Source organism: Mercenaria mercenaria, mitochondrion (assembly GCF_021730395.1).
Source record: "Mercenaria mercenaria mitochondrion, complete genome".
NCBI lineage: Eukaryota > Metazoa > Mollusca > Bivalvia > Venerida > Veneridae > Mercenaria > Mercenaria mercenaria.
Genome location: NC_048487.1, coordinates 1 through 18,365, shown reverse-complemented (window position 1 = coordinate 18,365; position 18,365 = coordinate 1). Strand labels below are relative to the sequence as shown.

Genomic DNA, 18,365 nt, shown 5'->3' with positions numbered 1-18,365 from the left:
TTCTATCACCACATTTTAATAATTTACCAACCATAAAACTTAAAACTACTTACCTAAATCCTCTTACACAAAAGCCAATAAAAAAGAAAATAAAGCATAACTCGTTTCCTCCTTTTATCATATTTTCCAGTCCCCAAAAACCAGTAAAAACACAAAAATCCATAAAGGAAAAAAATAAGGGTCAAAAATACCCCAAATAACGCGTTTTGAGACCCAAAATAACCTCCTAAACCATTTTAATAAAAACACAAAAATCCATAAAGGAAAAAAATAAGGGTCAAAAATACCCCAAATAACGCGTTTTGAGACCCAAAATAACCTCCTAAACCATTTTAATAAAAACACAAAAATTCATAAAGGAAAGAACTACCCATTAACCATTTTTACCCATTAACCATTTTTACCCATTAACCATTTTTACCCATTAACCATTTTTACCCATTAACCATTTTTACCCATTAACCATTTTTACCCATTAACCATTTTTACCCATTAACCATTTTTACCCATTAACTTAATATTATGTACCTACGGTACATTTATAAAACTCTATTAAAATTAGATATAATCAAAGAATGACTGTAAGAGAAATTTTATTTGGAAGTCCTGTCATCCATAAAATTTCTCAAATAACAGACAGTCATTCTTATCTATATCTAATTTCAGTAGAGTACAACCCAGTATTTTTTTTTTTTTTTTTCAAGTGTCTTAAAATACCAATCTTTTGAGGCCTCAAAAGATTGGTATATAAGGTTATATACATATAGACATATCCATATGCAAGCATACGCATATGTCTATATGCGTATAGTATAATCTAAATATTTATTATTTAGGTGCCCAATACGAGTGAGTATTGGGGACCCCCCCCCAATCCCCCCCCCATTAAGGCAATTTAATTATACTTCAAGTGACTATTCCCTAATTGCATAAATATACAACCCCTTACCACTTTACGAAGAAAACAAACGCTACCTACAGGCACGGCCAGCTCGCTCTATGCCCAATTACACTTGGGCAACTTTAGAAATAGAGATTAGCACTAACAGGTACCAAACCTGCTTACATAACTAACTTATCCAATCAGCGTACAAGTAACGTCCACTAAATACTAGCAATCTAGATCTTACATTAGAATAACATTAAATCCGCTAAATCCCCCTCATCATGGTGGTTGGTTGCGAAGGCGTCCCCCCCGGCCCTTTATTACCGCTTCTTTGAAGCTCCTTGCAATTGTGACTTTACATCTAAATCAGTGTAATAATTCAGACTATCCATCATCACCTCTTCTTTCCTTATACTTTATCTTGACCATGGGTTTGTGTTGGGATCCCTAAAGTCGGCACTTATCGGGCCATATACCACATAAATACATGACCCTAAGACACTCGCCATACGTAACGGCATACTTTTACTATGTGTTTAACAAATAAATTAGCGCACTAATTACAAAGCTTACTAACATAATAATTTCCTCCTTTGATCCGGTCTTGAATTTCGAGAGAAGTCTCAACGCATCTTAGCGCTAAAACCAAACTTTAAAGATGATAAAAAGCGAAGGACCTACCTTCAATTACTCTCTCAATTACATATCAGTTTTTCCATTTTATCACCTACCTTTATATATATATATATATACTAAATTACATTAACAACATCATAAATCAAACAAAAATAAGTCTACTTACAACCTAAACAAACTAACTAGGAACTGATTCAACTTTTTCTGTATTTCTTACACATAAAGCCAATAAAAAAGAAAATAAAGCATAACTCGTTTCCTCCTTTTATCATATTCTCCAGTTCCCAAAAACCAGTAAAAACACAAAAACCCATAAAAGAAAAAATAAGGGTCAAAAATACCCCAAATAACGCGTTTTGGAGACCCAAAATAACCTCCCTAAACCATTTTTGATAACACCTTAAACCAGCACCAAACAATTTTACCACAAAAAAATAAAAAAAAATAAAACCTAAGTAAACCCACTTATAACCCGAATAAAAACTTGATTACTTTAACTAATAAGGTAAAACTAACCCTATTACTAAAATTAAAATTACTTTCACAAGCCCAAATTACCAAACCATTAATATAATAGTCCATAGACACAAATATTTTATCAACAAATCCCAATAAAATAAAAAATAGTTATCCTTTACCTTTCTTCTAGTTCTTAAAACTAGTATAAATCATAAATCTAACCATATATTAATAAATTTACATTTATAACAACAAACAATTATTATATACATATATAAAGTAAGAACACTCCAGATGTATTTTAAGAATGACAATCTTATATTTTATTTAAACTACCTTACCATTGTAACTCTAAATTAATCTATCCAAAAACTCTTCAAAAAACTCTGCATTAAAAATTTGATTTTTTAATAATAAAATTACATTTATATATTCCCTAACAGTAACTACAATAGGTATTTGTCTATGTCCTTCTCCACAAAGCTCATAACAATTACCAAATAACACCCCAGGTAAAATAGGTTCAATCCCTAAAGCATTACTACGACCAGGAACAGCATCAGCTTTTACACCCAATTCTGAAACACCTCATCTATGTATTACATCCGCAGTAGACACTAAGACCTCATTTTTTTTATTACAAGCTAACAAACATCTATTATCAACCCACTGGTTACGAAACTTTAAAACATCTGACTCATCTAAAGACAACTCAGACTCAGGCACAATATAAGAATCATATTTAACAAATCAATCTCCCTTAATGAAAAGTTCAATAACCCTTAAAAGAACCCTATCATTTTTGTTATTTTGGGTTCCCGACAATCAACTATATATAACATCATTAATTAATTTAACATGTTCAGATTTACACACTTCATTAGAAAAGTTTAACTCATACTGATATTCTCAATATCATTGATGCCCTGTTACTTTCACAGTATGAGCCACACAATCACCTACTTCTATATTGTATAGGTTTTTAAGAGAAATAAAACCTAATCCACCTAGAAATACCGCTGGAACAATAGTCCAAAACGTCTCCAACGCTTCATTTTTATAAATAAAACGTCTTAAATTTCCACCGAAAAAAGCTTCACTTATCAATATTACACCCAAAAATCATCCCACTAAAGATAAAACCATAACTACTACTACTATAGCTAAATCATGATATAAAAAAAGTTGCCCAGCTATTTCAGTAGCTGGATCATTAAAACCATATTGATTTCAAAAACTCAACTGAACCTGTATTTCTACACCTTTAGACTAACAATCAAAAATTCTATTTAAACTAAAGCTCAATTCTTTTAAACCCCAAGCCCTCCCTATCTCTAAACTTGCAATTTAGTATTTTAATTAAACTATAAGGTCATCTGAATTATTTCAATTAAAACTTATCTACCATAAGTAAACTATTAAAACTATCCAATTTTCACATTTTATTATATTTCTTAATCCTTAAAACTAATAAAATTACAAAAACTAATAGTGTACTAACGAGTTTAGTATATATATAAATATACATACTAATTTCTATATTATAAACAAACAAGCATTTATCAAAATGAAACTTTATAAGTTACAATATAGATAAATATTTAAACCAGCACAACGATTCATAAACACAAGGACACCATTATAACAAGCCCCAACGAATGAAAATTTAGTTTTCGAACAGTGTTACTTTTTTCAAAAACTATATGTTTGAGCCCCCTCCCTCAAATCTGTCTTCGAATTCACCCTATTTCAACAAATCTTACTAACTTAGAAAACCTTAATAGTCTTTTTCTTCTAATTAAATTACCACTTATATCTTTCAAAAATCATATTTTCCTTATTATTCAATACAAAAGACTTTTAAACTTATTATTTTCATAGCTTAAAAGTAAAAGAACAACTATGTTTACAAATCAAAATCCCATTAAAAACACTCACCTATAAAAAGTTACAGGGTCTAAAAGAACAAAGAAAACTATCTCTTTCGCCAAAAGTTGAATCAATAGTCCCACAAATACGGCCCCATTACTCATTAACACTAAAGAAGTAATATAATATTTATTACATTCCTTATAATGATTCAAAGGACAAACTTGAGTTGAACTTATTATAAGCAGTATTATTCGAACAGAATAAGAACCAGTAAAAACTAACGAGAAAAACAGAATAACAAACCCTAAAACAGAGCAATTTTCCCTTAAATACGTTCCTAAAATCATCTCTTTGGAATAAAACCCGGACATAAATGGAAAACCTATTAAGGACAAATTAGTAAACAGTAACAACCCGCATGTAAATGGCATCTTTATTCACAAACCCCTCAAACACCGTGCATCCTGAACTCCACCGCTATAAAAGATAACTCCCCCCACACACATGAATATTAAGGCTTTAAAAAAAGCATGAACCAATAAATGAAAAAAAGCTATAGTAATGGCACCCAGCCTAATAGCAAATATTATTATTCCCACTTGACTAAGAGTTGATAAAGCTACTACTTTTTTTATATCTACTTCAACAATTCCCCCCCTACCAGACATAATAACCGTCATTATAGATAAAAGAATAAGCAGGTAATAACTTATTTCTCTTAACAAATCACTAAATCGAACTAATACGTATACACCAGCAGTTACAAGCGTAGAAGAATGTACTAAAGTCGAAACAGGAGTAGGAGCAGCTATTGCCTCAGGCAGCCAAGCTGAAAAAGGAATCTGAGCTCTCTTAGTTATAGACCCAAACAAAACTAAAACCCTAACCCTAGAAAAACCAATTAAATATTCTCTAGAAAATCTAAAACTTATAAAACAACACATCATACCTAATATAATAATAAACAAAACATCACCAACCCGATTTCTAATAGCAGTAATCATTCCCGCTGACAAAGAGTCATTATTTATGTAATATACTACCAATAAAAAAGAAACTACTCCTAATCCATCCCAACCAACTATCATAAATAAAAAATTCGGAAACAGAATTAGAAATAATATAGACAATACAAACAAAAGCACCACTAAAACAAAACGACATAAAAACCTTTCATGGGACATATAAAATCCTGAAAATATAATAACAGAACCAGAAATAAAAAGAACAGCTATAGAAAATAAACAACTCACTAAATCTAAAACTAGAGGACAGCTTAATTCAACCAAAAAATTTTCACTAAACCTCCACTCTAAAATTAACGAAACGCCATTCCCCACAATGTCTTTTAATACAAGTACCCCAATGACAAAAAAAGAAAAGTATAACCTAACGGATACCCCTACAATTAAATAAAAATTAACAATATATTCTAACTATAATTTACAAGTATACAGATAATATACTAATCAAACTTTCAATCCAACGTCCCCTCATTTATTTCATGGATAAGCCCTAAAACCAAAACAAGTAAAAAAGAAAAGTAATATAATTTTCTATATAAACTTATTTTAATTCATGAAATACTTACCCTAAAAATATAAGGAAAAAGAAGAACAATTTCTACGTCAAACACTAAAAAAAGCAACGCTAACAAAAAAAACCGCATCGAAAATGAACTACGTGTTCTTGATAAAGCATCAAAACCGCACTCAAAAGCAGTCAACTTTTGCCACTCACACCGTCACTTTTGCCCACACACAAAACCCAAAAACAATAACAATAATCCTACCATACTCACAAAACACAACAATCCAAAACCCAACTTTAAGCATCCTAGAATTTCACTTTTATTAATAAAAATCTCAATTTACTTAAATTAATTTTAAAAGCCCAAATTTATATTTATTTTTAATTTATAAACACTATTTACTCAGGTCTTATTACCACTTCATAAACGTAAAAAACCAAAAGTCCAACAAAAATAAACGATTGTAAAAGCCCTACACATAATTCAACTACAAACAAAAAATAAGTGATAAGTAACCACACCAAAGAACCTACAAAAACAGACACATTAAAAATACCAAAAGGATATAGAATTCCTACACTCAAGGAAGATACAAGTTTTAATACAAGTTGACCCACAATAATATTTATTCTTAATCGACACATTAAAGTAACAGGACGAGCAATTAAACTTACTCACTCAGAAATTATAGCTATAGCAGTTGGCATTAAAGACCCTCCTTGACGAATTCTAATTAATCAAAACAAACTCCAGTTAGGGTTAAAATTTAAAATAAAAGTTATAAACCAAAAAGGTAAAGCAAAACTTATTGAAGCAATAAAATGAGCTATAACAGGGTAACTGTAAGGAAAAACACCGCCAATGTTAAACATTATTAAAACTAATAACAATGTAACAAAGAGATGAGCTCTACCACCCATGGTTTTTACTTTCGGAGGTAAACCAGAAACAAAACCTTTCACTATAGATATTAGACCCCCTTCCAAATAGCTCGGTGCTATTCAATAAACCATAAAACACAGTGCATAAACAGGTACTAATACACTCCCAACCCACATTATTCTAGAAAAAACGAAAAATCCTCCACCTCACGCATAATCAAATGACCTAAACAAATCTCTTATAATTAGTTTACTGATGATTTGAACACCTATAAGTTACTATTAATAACTCCAAATTAAACTTCAGAGATCAGACCCATCTTCAACACGAAAAATTGATGTGTTTTTTACACTATAAAAAATATTTACTCTATCAGTTAAACACGATTTTCTCTGTTACCACAAAACAACATTTTATATAAACTAAACCGACCATTTATATTAAGCCTAAGCTTTTAGATGAATCGAACATCTTTAAGTTAATTTCAAGGTAACCATATTCCAGTAAAGCCAATTATATCTTTAAACAAAAAAATAATCTATAAACAAAAACCCAACTAATAAAATAATTCTAATAAAAATACAGCTACTTAAATAACGACCTCTTATTCCAAAATTAGAATTAATTATATTTCTCACACCCCCATGATTTACTAAAGAGTAAAGAACTAAACAATAACATCCAGCCATAAAGCACATGATTCCACCTAACACACAAAAAATAACCCTTAGTCATAGTATCCTTCCTACGCAAAAAACCTCTCTAATAAAATTTAGAGACGGAGGAAACCCCATATTAACTACACAAAAAATAAATCAATATGCCCTAAAAATAGGGAAACTGCGTAATATCCCTTTTCTCAAAATTACATTTCGAGATCCCACAAAATCATAAGTACTAGCTGACAAAGAAAACAAAATTGGCGAACACAAACCATGAGCAAATAATAAACAAACACAAGCTATTTTTCCCAAAGGATAAAATCTTAAAAGACCACCTAAACTTATAGCCATATGTCCAATAGAAGAATAAGCAATTAATGATTTCAAATCTCTTTGACATACACAAATACAACTTCTAAGTACACCTCCCCATAAAGTTAAAGCTAACAGAAATAAAATTAATTCAGATATACTTCACTTGAAAAACCAAATAAATCGAATCAACCCATAACCACCAAACTTCAATAAAACTCCAGCTAATAACATTGATCCCCTCAAAGGAGCCTCAACATGGGCTTTAGGCAACCACCCATGAACACCATAAATAGGAAGTTTTACCAAAAAACCCAAGAAAAGAACAATTCAAACTCAATCTGAATAATGAAATAAACACCTTCCATTTATCTTAACTAGAAGCATATTATCCCTCCCTAAATCCCACCATAACCTCAATAATCCAATTATAAGTGGAACTGAAGCTGAAACAGTATAAAGAAGCATTAATACACCCGCCTGCAACCGCTCAGGTTGATAACCTCATTTTAAGATCAAAAAAAATGTAGGAATTAAAGAAAATTCAAAAAAAAAATAAAAATCTATTCACCTGATAACCCTAAAAAACATAATACTCCCAAAAACAATAATGTTAATAGCTTCAACAGCACTAATTCCATTGACTTCCTTTTCTCCCTTATTAATTTTTACGTCCTTATACCTACTAACCAACCTAATTATAAAAACTAAAACTCTCAATACAACCATAATAAAAGACATACTATCTATACCTACCCACTCTCTCATTAGTACATAAAAGTTCAGTACAGACCCAATTTCAGACAATATTAGTCTAACACCACAAACTAAAACTACCCACGCACCAAACCGAAAACCAAACCCTAGAAGCAAATAGACTAACCTAACTAATAATAAGTATGAAATTACAATTAGAAATTATATGACCGCTTAGAAGCTCACCATAAAATTGACAAAACGAAACAAAAAAAAAGCCACAAAAAAGAAAATAATAAAACAGAAAATATAGGCGCAAACTGAGGCATAGTCAATTGTATTAACTTTAATTTAATTCTACCACTCACCACCCTTCACTTGATTATTATTTAACAAGTATAACCACATTAAAAACCTAAAAACCTGAAAGACTTTACGGTCCTTTTACCACTAAAACGAGAACAATTAACTAAAATAGCAAGCCCCATCACAGACTCAGAAACCCCTAAACACAAAATAAGTACACAAAAATATACACTCACAAGCGAAAAACTAACATTACCTAGATACACACATATTAAGAAAACACAAATAGTCAATAATTCAAAAGTTAGTAACAAATTCATAAAATATTTCATTTGAAAAAATAATTGCAACAAAGAAAAAAAACAAACGCTTATCAACATATTTTAAAATAAACCAACTAACCTCAAGTTTATACAAAACTCTAATTTTTGCTCAACTTTCAAGAAATTACTCTTAGCTAAAAACTAAATAATTAATCACAGCTCATTCTAAAATTTAACACCAACTTCTGTTAGCATTACTATGTTACGACTTACCTTAATTTGAATATTCAAGGGTGCCGGGCGATTTGTACGCACTTTACTTACTCTATTCAAATTTCTTCTATAAAAAATTTTACTATTTAGTCCATCTTCATTCGGTTTCTAAACCAATAATTCGCATTATTTTATAATTGTAACTCAGCTAATCCCTTTAGAACCTGCACGTGTACCTGAATTTTTACAAAATAAACGTTACTAATTTATTTTGTTTTATGCTAAAATCTTTTCTCAAACAGATCAACTTCAACGGCGGTATACAAAGAATACTAAAGGTACAATTTTCGAGGATCATCGATTTAAACGCCAAGTTCCCCAAACTGGATATAAAGCACCGCCAACCTCATTGAATTTTAAGCACTTTTGCTCGTAGTACTCGTGAACTTCATAGAAAAGCATTAATAAAGGGGTCTCTAATCCCTGTCTTCTAAACAGCCTTAACAGATTTAACGTTATAATTAATTAAAAAATTAATAGTATAGAGATTTCACCCATCTATATTATCAATTACAATTATTATTCAGTTTAACTTATTCACGAACCTATTAATTTGAGAATAAAGACTGACCGCGAATGCTGGCACTTTATTATTCATCTCTCTTATTTATTTAATTACTCTATATTTCTATATTTTGTCAATATTAATTACTGGAGTTAAGAAACTAAATACCTAATAATAGCTATACTAACAAGGACTATATTTTAAGTTCTAATTTTTATTAAAAAAAGAAACACCTATTTTATCTCCTCTTAACACTCCTCAAATACCATGTATAATTAAAAACTAAACCAACATGATACTATAGGCCAATATAAATATAAATAAAGGAAAGAAAATATTCCATAACTAAGGTTACAACTTAGCACCTCAACAGACGTCCCTTCACTACCACTACTATCTTTTATGAGAAAGAAAATTAATTCTATATTCTGGGTATGAACCAAACAACTTTTTTAGTTTATTCTCAACTACACCCTAAAAAATCTTTTAATCTTTGCTTTAATAAAAGCATCCAAATTCACTCACATAAAGCCAATAAAAAAGAAAATAAAGCATAACTCGTTTCCTTCTTTTATCATATTTTTCAGCCCCCAAAAACCAGTAAAAACATAAAAACTATATAGAAAAATAGGAGTCAAAAACACTCTAAATAACGCGTTTTGAGACCCAGAATAACCTTCAAATTAATCTTAATAAAACCTTAAATTGACTCCTTAAACAACTACATTACATAAAAACACATAGTTAATTTGTTATATTAACTCAACAAAGTAACACTTTACTTTCGGATCCTTTCGTACAATGAAAATAATAAAAAAAGATAGAAACCAACCTAGCTCACGCCGGTTTTAACTCAGATCATGTATAGAATTAAAAGACGAACAGTCTCACAATTATAGCTGCTGCACCATAAAGTTTCTATAATCCAACATCGAGGTCGCAAACTTCTTCCTCAATAAGATCTCTTAGAAGAAATAACGCTGTTATCCCTGCGGTAACTTTTTCCTCTTTCTTTCAAAAAGGATCTATGAATAAATTAACTGTTTTTTAAGTTAATATTGCCCCAATAAAACTTTTAAATATCTATAACCAGTAATTCTTAATCAAGTTCGACAGGGTCTTCTCGTCTTTTTCAAAAACCTAAGCCTTTTCACTTAGAAGGAAACTTTAGTACCTTTTATAAAAAAAGAAATTTCACGTCAAACCCTTCATTCCATTCTCCAATTAAAAGACAACTTATCACGCTACCTTCGTACAACTCTCGTTGCAACCGTTTATTACATTCACCGGGCAGGTCCGACTCTTTATTTCTAACACCAAAGAGCCATGTTTTTGTTAAACAGGCGTAAAATTTTTTGCCGAGTTCTTTTATACAATATTACACATAAACCTAAATCTTGTCATAACAAAATTTTAACATAAGTTAATTAATATACTATACCTACTAATTTTATACTAACTTCGTCGAAAAAAATTTACTCACACTATTAAGGTACTAAAAACTTTCACAATATATACTATTTTATTAATAAAATTTTATAAGATAAACAATACTAATTTTACTTTGTATTTAATCTAAATTTGTTCACTAAGAAGCTAATCCCTCTAAGTCCAAGTAATAGGCATTATAAAAATACTTATAAACAGTAATTTATATACCCTATATAACCCTGCAGCAATTATATAGAACCTATCCCTATACTTCAATATATTTCCCTTTAAACCAGCTATCAACCTTTCCGAAAAACCTTTCATTTCTACTATTTTATTTGCAATTTTTTTGAAACAAAAAATATCAAAACAGTCGCACCAAGATTTTCAGGAACAAAACTCTTTTTAATCCCTCTATAAATTAAGATACAAAAAAAACAAAACACAAAAATTTTTACACTCTTAATTCAATTATTCCTATCAAATTCCTAAAGCTATTTCTTTAATAATAAATAATAAACTAATTTTATAAAAACTAAACTACAAACTATAAATCAATTTTTCTCACATAAACCAACTAATAGGATACAGAACGAAAAACAAAAAATAAAAGAATCTACACAGCTGCCCAATTATCTCGAAAGGTGGCTCAATAGGACAACTACCGATGAAAGTTAAAACAATAAAATTTCCTACAAACACCCAAAACAAAAACTGCGCCACTGGATTAAATTGAATTCCCCGACACAAAGGCTTTGGGTAAAACGGAAGAAAATATAAAATAACTACAGATATTCCCAAAGCAACAACACCCCCCAACTTATTAGGAATTCTTCGTAAAATACAATAAGCAAACAGAAAATATCATTCAGGTTGAATATGCAAAGGAGTTCTTATTGGGTCCGCAGGTATAAAATTTACCGGATCCAAGAAAATATCTGGCATAGTCAAGCAAACCATAAAAAGACACCCTAACATAACAACTATACCCACTAAATCCTTCAAAATATAATAACTATGAAACGGAATAGCCTCAATATCACTTTCTACCCCTAACGGATTTCCAGAACCTGTATCATGTAAAAACACAATATGAATTCCTACCAAAATTAATAGTAAAAAAGGCCCTAAAAAATGAAAAACAAAAAACCGCTTCAAAGTAGCATCACCTACACAAAAACCACCTCATAATCATTCAACAAGACCAGGACCAACATAAGGAATAGCCCTAAACAAATTAGTAATAACAGTAGCCCCTCAAAAAGATATCTGACCTCAAGGTAACACATAACCAGTAAAAGCAATTGCCATTAAAAGAATTAAAATTGTACACCCAACCATTCAAGTATGCTTTATTGAAAAAGAGTGATAAAAAATACCTCGACCAATATGTATATAAATACACATAAAGAAAAAAGATGCTCCATTAGCATGCAACCTTCGAATCAACCAACCCAACTCAACGTCACGCATAATATGAACAACACTAGCAAAAGCTTGCTCCACTTGTGGAGTATAATGAACAGCCATCAACAAACCTGTCAAAATTTGCATAATAAGACAGACCCCTAATAAAGACCCAAAATTTCATATAATAGTTAAATTTACTGGGGCCGGCAAATCATAAAGCACAGGAGCTAAAACATTTAAAAATCGGTTTCTTTTTCGAATTCTATATTTAATTAGTAAATTTATACTTAGTAAACTAACATTTGTTACTTCAAAACAGTTTATTAAACATTTTTAACTCCCAAAGCTAACATTTTATTTTAAATTATATTTTGACCACCAGCTAATAAACATCAGAGAATAGACCCATATTTTACTTCATCAAAGTAACCCATTTTTCTGGCATAATGTCTTACACCCCTTGCCACAAGAATAATATAAAACCTAAAACAATATTTACAAAAATTCTCAAATTTACAATTAATAACATATCTATTCTATTTTTTGCTGTTACATTAGATAATCTCTTTCCCCAGAAAATAATGAAACCCAAGATTACTCTCAAATAAAAATATAAGCTAACCACAGATCTAAAAATACAAATTATACAACCAACAGGGAAACAGTTTCAACAATTTAGTAAAAAATAAACTTTTAGTACACAACCAGAAAAAGGTGGCAAACCAGCTAAAGAAAAAAAATACAAAGACGTTCACCATACTCAACTAAAATAACTTATCCTTTTTTCTTTCACAAGATCCAAGAAAAAATAAATTTTTAATTTTGACAACCTTACCATTAAAAATAAATTCAATAATAAATAAAAACCCATATAAAACCAAAACACCCTCAACCTAACACAACAAAGAATTACTAAAATACCTAAATTAACTAAGGAAGAATAAGCAAGTAACACTCGATATCTCAAAACCCCTAAACCCCCTAAGCAACCCACCGCACTCGTTAAAGACGCTAAAATTTCCAAAACACTCAACTCTTCTTTAACTAGACATAAATTTCTTAATAGTCACAAAGGAACAAATTTCTGCAACACTGAAACTACGAAACACCCAGACCATGAAAGCCCCCTTATTACCGATGCAACCCAGAAATGAAACGGAAAAACTCCTAATTTTAACAAAGTCCCAACAATAATTAATTTAAGAACAAAACTCTCTAAACAAAAATTAACTATTATTAATAACCCCAGCACTATAAAACAAGATCCCATTACTTGAACCACAAAGTATTTCATTATCCTCTCACCTTCATCTAAACTAACACCACTTATATAACAAATAGCCCCTAGAAAATTTATTTCAATTCCCACTCAAAGCCCCAGCATATTTAATCTTACTAAAGAAATCAAAATACCGCCAAAAGTCATTCTTAAACTTAAAACAGAAGAAACCCTATAAAAAACCATATAATGCAACTTTTATTTATTGAAAACTATAATGCTTTCCACTCAAACCAAGTTTTACATTTATCTTATAATAATTAAACCCTTACTAACACACAAGAATAAAATATAAGCAAAGCCAATCTAATAACCAATAAAATCTGCCAACATAGTTTTATTAACAAGTCATATCGAAATCGAGGCACAACTCCACGAACCCATACAACAAAATATCTAATCATTACTACAATCACAGCTATTATTAAATCTCCTAACACGCTATAACCCATAACTCTTCTAAAGAAAATAATCGCCGTCAGTATTCTCATAAAAAACATATTTCTATATTCAGCTAAAGCCAACAAAGAAAATCCTATACCTCCAAATTCAACATTATACCCGGCCACCAGTTCCGACTCTCCCTCAACAAAATCAAAAGGAGCTCGATTTGTCTCAGCTAAAATAGAAATAATTCACAAAATTAAAAGTTCTTGACCAATAAAAAATACTAAAAAAGAAAACTCTCGCATTTTTATTAAATCAAAACTTCCTACTAAAACCAATGGACAAAACAGACAAGTACTCAAAAACACCTCATACGAAATACTTTGCGCAACAGCCCGCATAGCCCCTAAGAACGCATACCGAGAATCACAAACCCAACCAACCAAAAACACTCCATACACCCTAAATGAAGAAACACAAAGAAAGAATAAAAAACCCATTTCAAAATTTACAACCCTAAACGTCGTAGGAAAAATTAATCACATCGCATAAGCACACAAAAAACAAATAAAGGGTCCTAGAAAATATATTTCCTTAGACGCCGAAAAAGGAACACTCACCTCTTTAGTAAATAGTTTTACCCCATCAGAAATCGGTTGTAAAATTCCTTTCATACCCACCTTATTAGGTCCTTGACGCAATTGAACCATACCCAACCCTTTCCGCTCAGTGACAATATAAAAAGCAACTCCTAATAATATAATAATACTAGTTAAAATTATACTAATTATTGAAGGGGAAATATCCCATACTTAAAACCTAAATTTAATACATTTATCTGCCACTTCAATCTTATATTTAGTACAATTAGCTTACCACCAAATTAAACCCTACCTCATTATCCCTTAATAATTCCTTTACCGAAAAAACCAAAGCAATTTTGAGAACGATTATGGAACCTTAAAGGAAAACCCTTGAAAGCCCACTCAACCTCCGTGTTTAGAACTTGAGCAAACACTAAACAACGTTGCCTCAACAAACTTTCCCATAAAATAAATAAAAAGTGAAATAACCTAACCAAGGACACAATAGAACCTCAACTAGAAAACATATTAAACCCATGTAAACTGTCAGCATAATCTTGGTATCGACGAGGCATTCCTCTTATCCCTAAAAAATGCTGAGGAAAAAAAGTACAATTTACACCAACAAACATTCTCCAAAACTGACCCTTTCTTCAAACTGGATTTAAACCTAAACCAGTAATCATCGGATATCAATAGTGAAAACCCGCAAACATAGCAAAAACAGCCCCTATTCTCAATACATAATGAAAATGAGCCACTACATAATAAGTATCATGTAAAACCACATCTAAAGATGCACTAGCCAAAACAATCCCAGTTAAACCCCCCAAAGTAAAAAGAAACAAGAATCCAGCTGCCCAGTACATTATAGCCCAGTTCTTAACTAAACCACCCATTATCGTAGCGATTCACCTAAACACTTTTACACCAGTAGGAATAGCAATAATTAAAGTAACCGTTCTAAAATAAGCACGACTATCCACGTTCATTCCTACTGTAAATATATGATGTCCTCAAACAATAAAACCTAAAACACCAATAGACAAAACCGCATACACTATAGGAACCTTTCCAAACAACTCATACTTTCCTCTACCAACTTTTACCACATGAGAAATAATCCCAAAAGCCGGTAAAATTAAAATATAAACCTCCGGATGACCAAAGAATCAAAACAAGTGGACAAAAAGAATAGGATCACCTAACCCTACAGGATCAAAAAAAGAAGTATTAAAATTCCGATCAGTTAAAAGTATAGTTAAAGCCCCAGCCAAAACAGGCATTGCTACAATAAGAAGGAACCCGGTTACAGCTACACATCAGACAAACATTCTAGTACGCAGCAACACCATAACACCCGGACGCATCAAGAAACTAGTTCTAACGAAATTAATTGACGCCAAAATAGAAGATGCACCACCCACATGAAGAGAAAAAATAACATAATCCATTGAGCTACCAGAATGAGAAAGAGCCCTAGACAGCGGAGGATAAATAGTTCACCCTGTTCCAGCTCCCCCATCTACATAAGCAGAACCTAATAACAAAAGCATTGACACTGGTAACAACCAGAAACTCAGATTATTCATTCGAGGAAACGCCATATCAGGTATAGTTAATATTAAAGGAACCAACCAATTCCCAAAACCTCCAATCATTATTGGCATAACTAGGAAAAAAATCATTACTAAACCATGTGCAGTAACAATTAAATTATACAACTGCCCATCATCTAACATCTTTCCAGGTATAGCCAGTTCTATACGAATAATAACACTAAAAGCAGTACCCATTAGACCTGCCCAAATAGAAAAAATAAAATACAAAGTTCCAATATCTTTATGATTAGTTCTAAAAAACCACCGTTTAAGTATAAGCACTTTACTTTCAGATAAAGCCAGAAGTATAAAGAGAAACCCTAATTTTAAAACGCAAATTTAACTTTTTTATTAAAATATTATACCAGTAACCTCACACATAAACAGAAGCAAATACACCAATTCACACTACATCAACAAAATGTCAATAATATACAGCTGCATCTAACCCAAAATAATGATGCCGATAACTAAAATGTAACAAGTACAATCGAAATCAACAAACAATCAAAAAAATAGTACCAACAATAACATGCATTCCATGAAACCCAGTAAGCAAAAAGAAAGTAGAACCATAGACCCTATCCCTAATACAAAAAGACGTCATATAATACTCAGTAGCCTGAAGATATGTAAAGAAAAGGCCCAAAAACACAGTCAAACCTAAGGCCACTAAACCAGAATTTCAATACTGTTCTCTATTTAATCTCATATATTTAGGAGATCCTCTAATATATACAGACATGTTATGAACCCTGACAGCCTTATGAGCCCATGTAACTGTTAAAGCTGAACTTAATAATACAATAGTATTTAAAAAAGGAACCTGTCAAGGATAAATAGGATTAATCCCTACTGGAGGTCAATACCCAACACCCTGTATTGACAACTCCCCTACCCTAGCATTAAAAAATGCCCAAAAAAACCTTACAAAAAAGAAAACCTCGGATAAAATAAACAAAAACATAGCACAACGCAAATTACGCACCACGTACCTTCTATAACAACCAAGAAAAGTCCTCTCTAAAATAATATCACCTCATCATCGAACTAAAGTAATAACTAATAATAAAAACGATCCTAAACCCAGAACAATGACAAATCTCCTTAAACCCTCACAAAATAAAGAAATCATACCAGTCGTTAAACCCAAGGCCCTAAAAGAGGCACTTAAAGGTCAAGGACTAATATCAACCAATTGAAAACCAGTACGTCCCATAAAGAAGTAAACAGAATCGAACTGCTTATGAAAAAGATTAGAAGTCTCTTCATGACCAACACTTCTCAAACTAGAGTTAAAGAATTTTCTAACTAAAATTTACAAAATTTTTATTATAACCATTTTAACTATTAACTCCCCATTATCTTAGTAAAAAGCTAATTGATTAACTTCTTTAAAACCCAAATTTTTATGTGCCATTACACCATTTTACTTAATAAAGAATTACAATGATTCTAACCGAAACCATTTGTTTGGAAAACAAACATACTATAATTATACTATCACTGCACCAAAGAAGATTAGATCTTATCTTCAAAGCTTAAATTTGACGCATATTTCTGCCACTCTAGCACAAGATAAGACAAACTGTTCCTTACGACCCGAAATCGTACACGCTCATTACGCCACTTATCCAAAACATGGTAATAACCTCTTCAATACTTGAAATATTGTAGTCTCAATAACTTAAAGTTTTGTCCCAAGGATTTTATCCACCTCAACCGCTTCAAGATTAAATTATAACTTTAACTATTAAGACTTTAGCTTATAAAAGGAACGAAAGTCTTCTTTTTGGTGTAAGCAAAACACATTAATATATGCTACCTTTTAATGTCTCCAACATAATTTAATATGTATCAAAGAGTTAAAAGCTCTCCACTTATTAATAGCTATAGAAACAAACAATTAACACCTATTTACACAATGCCCCCTTATAATTACCAGCAACATTAACACAAAAAATTATTACCAAAAACAATAAAATTCTTATTCATACCGTAGCTAAAGACCAATCCTCTGTATAATAAAACATATTTCTAAATAAACCAAATCTCCTTAAATTTTCCTTTATTGTGAGACCAATAACCACTAAACAGAAAAAACCTAAACCTAACACCACCATTAAGAAATCATAAAAATTTCTAACTTCAGACCTTATTTTTGATTTTTTCTCACTAATATAAGGCACTAAAGAAATAGTGTAAGAAAAAACTACTAAAACTCCCCCAACCATTACCATAAACAACCTAAAACCGTAAAACCTTCCATATCAAACCACCAACCTTACCGCTATAACTGTTAAAACCAGTAAACCTATACCCATAACCAAAGGATGCGAAGACTCTAAAGCGACATTTACAACTCTCAAAAGAAAAAACAGAACAAACAT

The 18,365-nt window shown here is 31.1% G+C and overlaps 13 protein-coding genes and 24 non-coding genes across 37 annotated transcripts, besides 1 other annotated feature; all 37 read right to left on the bottom strand. All coding sequences in view use genetic code 5, as the record gives it.

Annotated features, from left to right (window-relative positions):
- Nucleotides 1–2,258: a D loop (control region).
- Nucleotides 2,259–2,323, bottom strand: trnD(gtc). The gene has a single exon. It is a non-coding gene; the product is annotated as a tRNA-Asp (tRNA).
- A 9-nt stretch (nt 2,324–2,332) lies between these two features.
- COX2 (cytochrome c oxidase subunit II) lies at nt 2,333–3,127 on the bottom strand. The gene has a single exon. The coding sequence runs from the start codon at nt 3,125–3,127 to the stop codon at nt 2,333–2,335; it is 795 nt and encodes a 264-aa protein (YP_009827055.1).
- A 96-nt stretch (nt 3,128–3,223) lies between these two features.
- On the bottom strand, nt 3,224–3,285 carry trnN(gtt). Its single transcript has one exon. It is a non-coding gene; the product is annotated as a tRNA-Asn (tRNA).
- Nucleotides 3,286–3,293: 8 nt separating this feature from the next.
- On the bottom strand, nt 3,294–3,355 carry trnC(gca). The gene has a single exon. It is a non-coding gene; the product is annotated as a tRNA-Cys (tRNA).
- A 227-nt stretch (nt 3,356–3,582) lies between these two features.
- On the bottom strand, nt 3,583–5,280 carry ND5 (NADH dehydrogenase subunit 5). The gene has a single exon. It carries the CDS (start codon nt 5,278–5,280, stop codon nt 3,583–3,585), a length of 1,698 nt encoding a protein of 565 aa, YP_009827054.1.
- A 38-nt stretch (nt 5,281–5,318) lies between these two features.
- Nucleotides 5,319–5,723, bottom strand: ND3 (NADH dehydrogenase subunit 3). The gene has a single exon. The coding sequence runs from the start codon at nt 5,721–5,723 to the stop codon at nt 5,319–5,321; it is 405 nt and encodes a 134-aa protein (YP_009827053.1).
- A 59-nt stretch (nt 5,724–5,782) lies between these two features.
- On the bottom strand, nt 5,783–6,442 carry ATP6 (ATP synthase F0 subunit 6). The gene has a single exon. The coding sequence runs from the start codon at nt 6,440–6,442 to the stop codon at nt 5,783–5,785; it is 660 nt and encodes a 219-aa protein (YP_009827052.1).
- A 121-nt stretch (nt 6,443–6,563) lies between these two features.
- trnE(ttc) lies at nt 6,564–6,627 on the bottom strand. Its single transcript has one exon. It is a non-coding gene; the product is annotated as a tRNA-Glu (tRNA).
- A 9-nt stretch (nt 6,628–6,636) lies between these two features.
- trnH(gtg) lies at nt 6,637–6,698 on the bottom strand. The gene has a single exon. It is a non-coding gene; the product is annotated as a tRNA-His (tRNA).
- A 16-nt stretch (nt 6,699–6,714) lies between these two features.
- trnS2(cga) lies at nt 6,715–6,777 on the bottom strand. Its single transcript has one exon. It is a non-coding gene; the product is annotated as a tRNA-Ser (tRNA).
- A 10-nt stretch (nt 6,778–6,787) lies between these two features.
- Nucleotides 6,788–8,146, bottom strand: ND4 (NADH dehydrogenase subunit 4). Its single transcript has one exon. The coding sequence runs from the start codon at nt 8,144–8,146 to the stop codon at nt 6,788–6,790; it is 1,359 nt and encodes a 452-aa protein (YP_009827051.1).
- A 5-nt stretch (nt 8,147–8,151) lies between these two features.
- ATP8 (ATP synthase F0 subunit 8) lies at nt 8,152–8,319 on the bottom strand. Its single transcript has one exon. It carries the CDS (start codon nt 8,317–8,319, stop codon nt 8,152–8,154), a length of 168 nt encoding a protein of 55 aa, YP_009827050.1.
- A 24-nt stretch (nt 8,320–8,343) lies between these two features.
- Nucleotides 8,344–8,622, bottom strand: ND4L (NADH dehydrogenase subunit 4L). Its single transcript has one exon. The coding sequence runs from the start codon at nt 8,620–8,622 to the stop codon at nt 8,344–8,346; it is 279 nt and encodes a 92-aa protein (YP_009827049.1).
- Nucleotides 8,623–8,731: 109 nt separating this feature from the next.
- Nucleotides 8,732–9,599, bottom strand: HRV07_mgr01. The gene has a single exon. It is a non-coding gene; the product is annotated as a 12S ribosomal RNA (ribosomal RNA).
- A 5-nt stretch (nt 9,600–9,604) lies between these two features.
- Nucleotides 9,605–9,666, bottom strand: trnY(gta). Its single transcript has one exon. It is a non-coding gene; the product is annotated as a tRNA-Tyr (tRNA).
- Nucleotides 9,667–9,684: 18 nt separating this feature from the next.
- On the bottom strand, nt 9,685–9,750 carry trnM(cat). Its single transcript has one exon. It is a non-coding gene; the product is annotated as a tRNA-Met (tRNA).
- Nucleotides 9,751–10,026: 276 nt separating this feature from the next.
- l-rRNA lies at nt 10,027–11,245 on the bottom strand. The gene has a single exon. It is a non-coding gene; the product is annotated as a 16S ribosomal RNA (ribosomal RNA).
- Nucleotides 11,246–11,254: 9 nt separating this feature from the next.
- On the bottom strand, nt 11,255–12,397 carry CYTB (cytochrome b). The gene has a single exon. The coding sequence runs from the start codon at nt 12,395–12,397 to the stop codon at nt 11,255–11,257; it is 1,143 nt and encodes a 380-aa protein (YP_009827048.2).
- A 37-nt stretch (nt 12,398–12,434) lies between these two features.
- Nucleotides 12,435–12,498, bottom strand: trnP(tgg). The gene has a single exon. It is a non-coding gene; the product is annotated as a tRNA-Pro (tRNA).
- Nucleotides 12,499–12,511: 13 nt separating this feature from the next.
- trnI(gat) lies at nt 12,512–12,575 on the bottom strand. The gene has a single exon. It is a non-coding gene; the product is annotated as a tRNA-Ile (tRNA).
- Nucleotides 12,576–13,589, bottom strand: ND2 (NADH dehydrogenase subunit 2). The gene has a single exon. It carries the CDS (start codon nt 13,587–13,589, stop codon nt 12,576–12,578), a length of 1,014 nt encoding a protein of 337 aa, YP_009827047.1.
- Nucleotides 13,590–13,663: 74 nt separating this feature from the next.
- ND1 (NADH dehydrogenase subunit 1) lies at nt 13,664–14,578 on the bottom strand. Its single transcript has one exon. It carries the CDS (start codon nt 14,576–14,578, stop codon nt 13,664–13,666), a length of 915 nt encoding a protein of 304 aa, YP_009827046.1.
- On the bottom strand, nt 14,579–14,641 carry trnL1(tag). The gene has a single exon. It is a non-coding gene; the product is annotated as a tRNA-Leu (tRNA).
- A 47-nt stretch (nt 14,642–14,688) lies between these two features.
- On the bottom strand, nt 14,689–16,257 carry COX1 (cytochrome c oxidase subunit I). The gene has a single exon. It carries the CDS (start codon nt 16,255–16,257, stop codon nt 14,689–14,691), a length of 1,569 nt encoding a protein of 522 aa, YP_009827045.1.
- Nucleotides 16,258–16,278: 21 nt separating this feature from the next.
- On the bottom strand, nt 16,279–16,341 carry trnA(tgc). Its single transcript has one exon. It is a non-coding gene; the product is annotated as a tRNA-Ala (tRNA).
- Nucleotides 16,342–17,194, bottom strand: COX3 (cytochrome c oxidase subunit III). The gene has a single exon. A coding segment is annotated over exon 1 (853 nt).
- Nucleotides 17,195–17,261, bottom strand: trnS1(tct). The gene has a single exon. It is a non-coding gene; the product is annotated as a tRNA-Ser (tRNA).
- Nucleotides 17,262–17,266: 5 nt separating this feature from the next.
- On the bottom strand, nt 17,267–17,332 carry trnT(tgt). The gene has a single exon. It is a non-coding gene; the product is annotated as a tRNA-Thr (tRNA).
- Nucleotides 17,333–17,342: 10 nt separating this feature from the next.
- Nucleotides 17,343–17,409, bottom strand: trnQ(ttg). The gene has a single exon. It is a non-coding gene; the product is annotated as a tRNA-Gln (tRNA).
- Nucleotides 17,410–17,420: 11 nt separating this feature from the next.
- Nucleotides 17,421–17,485, bottom strand: trnG(tcc). The gene has a single exon. It is a non-coding gene; the product is annotated as a tRNA-Gly (tRNA).
- Nucleotides 17,485–17,548, bottom strand: trnL2(taa). The gene has a single exon. It is a non-coding gene; the product is annotated as a tRNA-Leu (tRNA).
- Nucleotides 17,549–17,550: 2 nt separating this feature from the next.
- Nucleotides 17,551–17,611, bottom strand: trnR(tcg). Its single transcript has one exon. It is a non-coding gene; the product is annotated as a tRNA-Arg (tRNA).
- Nucleotides 17,611–17,672, bottom strand: trnW(tca). Its single transcript has one exon. It is a non-coding gene; the product is annotated as a tRNA-Trp (tRNA).
- trnF(gaa) lies at nt 17,672–17,735 on the bottom strand. The gene has a single exon. It is a non-coding gene; the product is annotated as a tRNA-Phe (tRNA).
- Nucleotides 17,736–17,743: 8 nt separating this feature from the next.
- trnV(tac) lies at nt 17,744–17,806 on the bottom strand. The gene has a single exon. It is a non-coding gene; the product is annotated as a tRNA-Val (tRNA).
- A 3-nt stretch (nt 17,807–17,809) lies between these two features.
- Nucleotides 17,810–17,873, bottom strand: trnK(ttt). Its single transcript has one exon. It is a non-coding gene; the product is annotated as a tRNA-Lys (tRNA).
- Nucleotides 17,874–17,888: 15 nt separating this feature from the next.
- Nucleotides 17,889–18,365, bottom strand: ND6 (NADH dehydrogenase subunit 6). The gene has a single exon. The coding sequence runs from the start codon at nt 18,363–18,365 to the stop codon at nt 17,889–17,891; it is 477 nt and encodes a 158-aa protein (YP_009827043.1).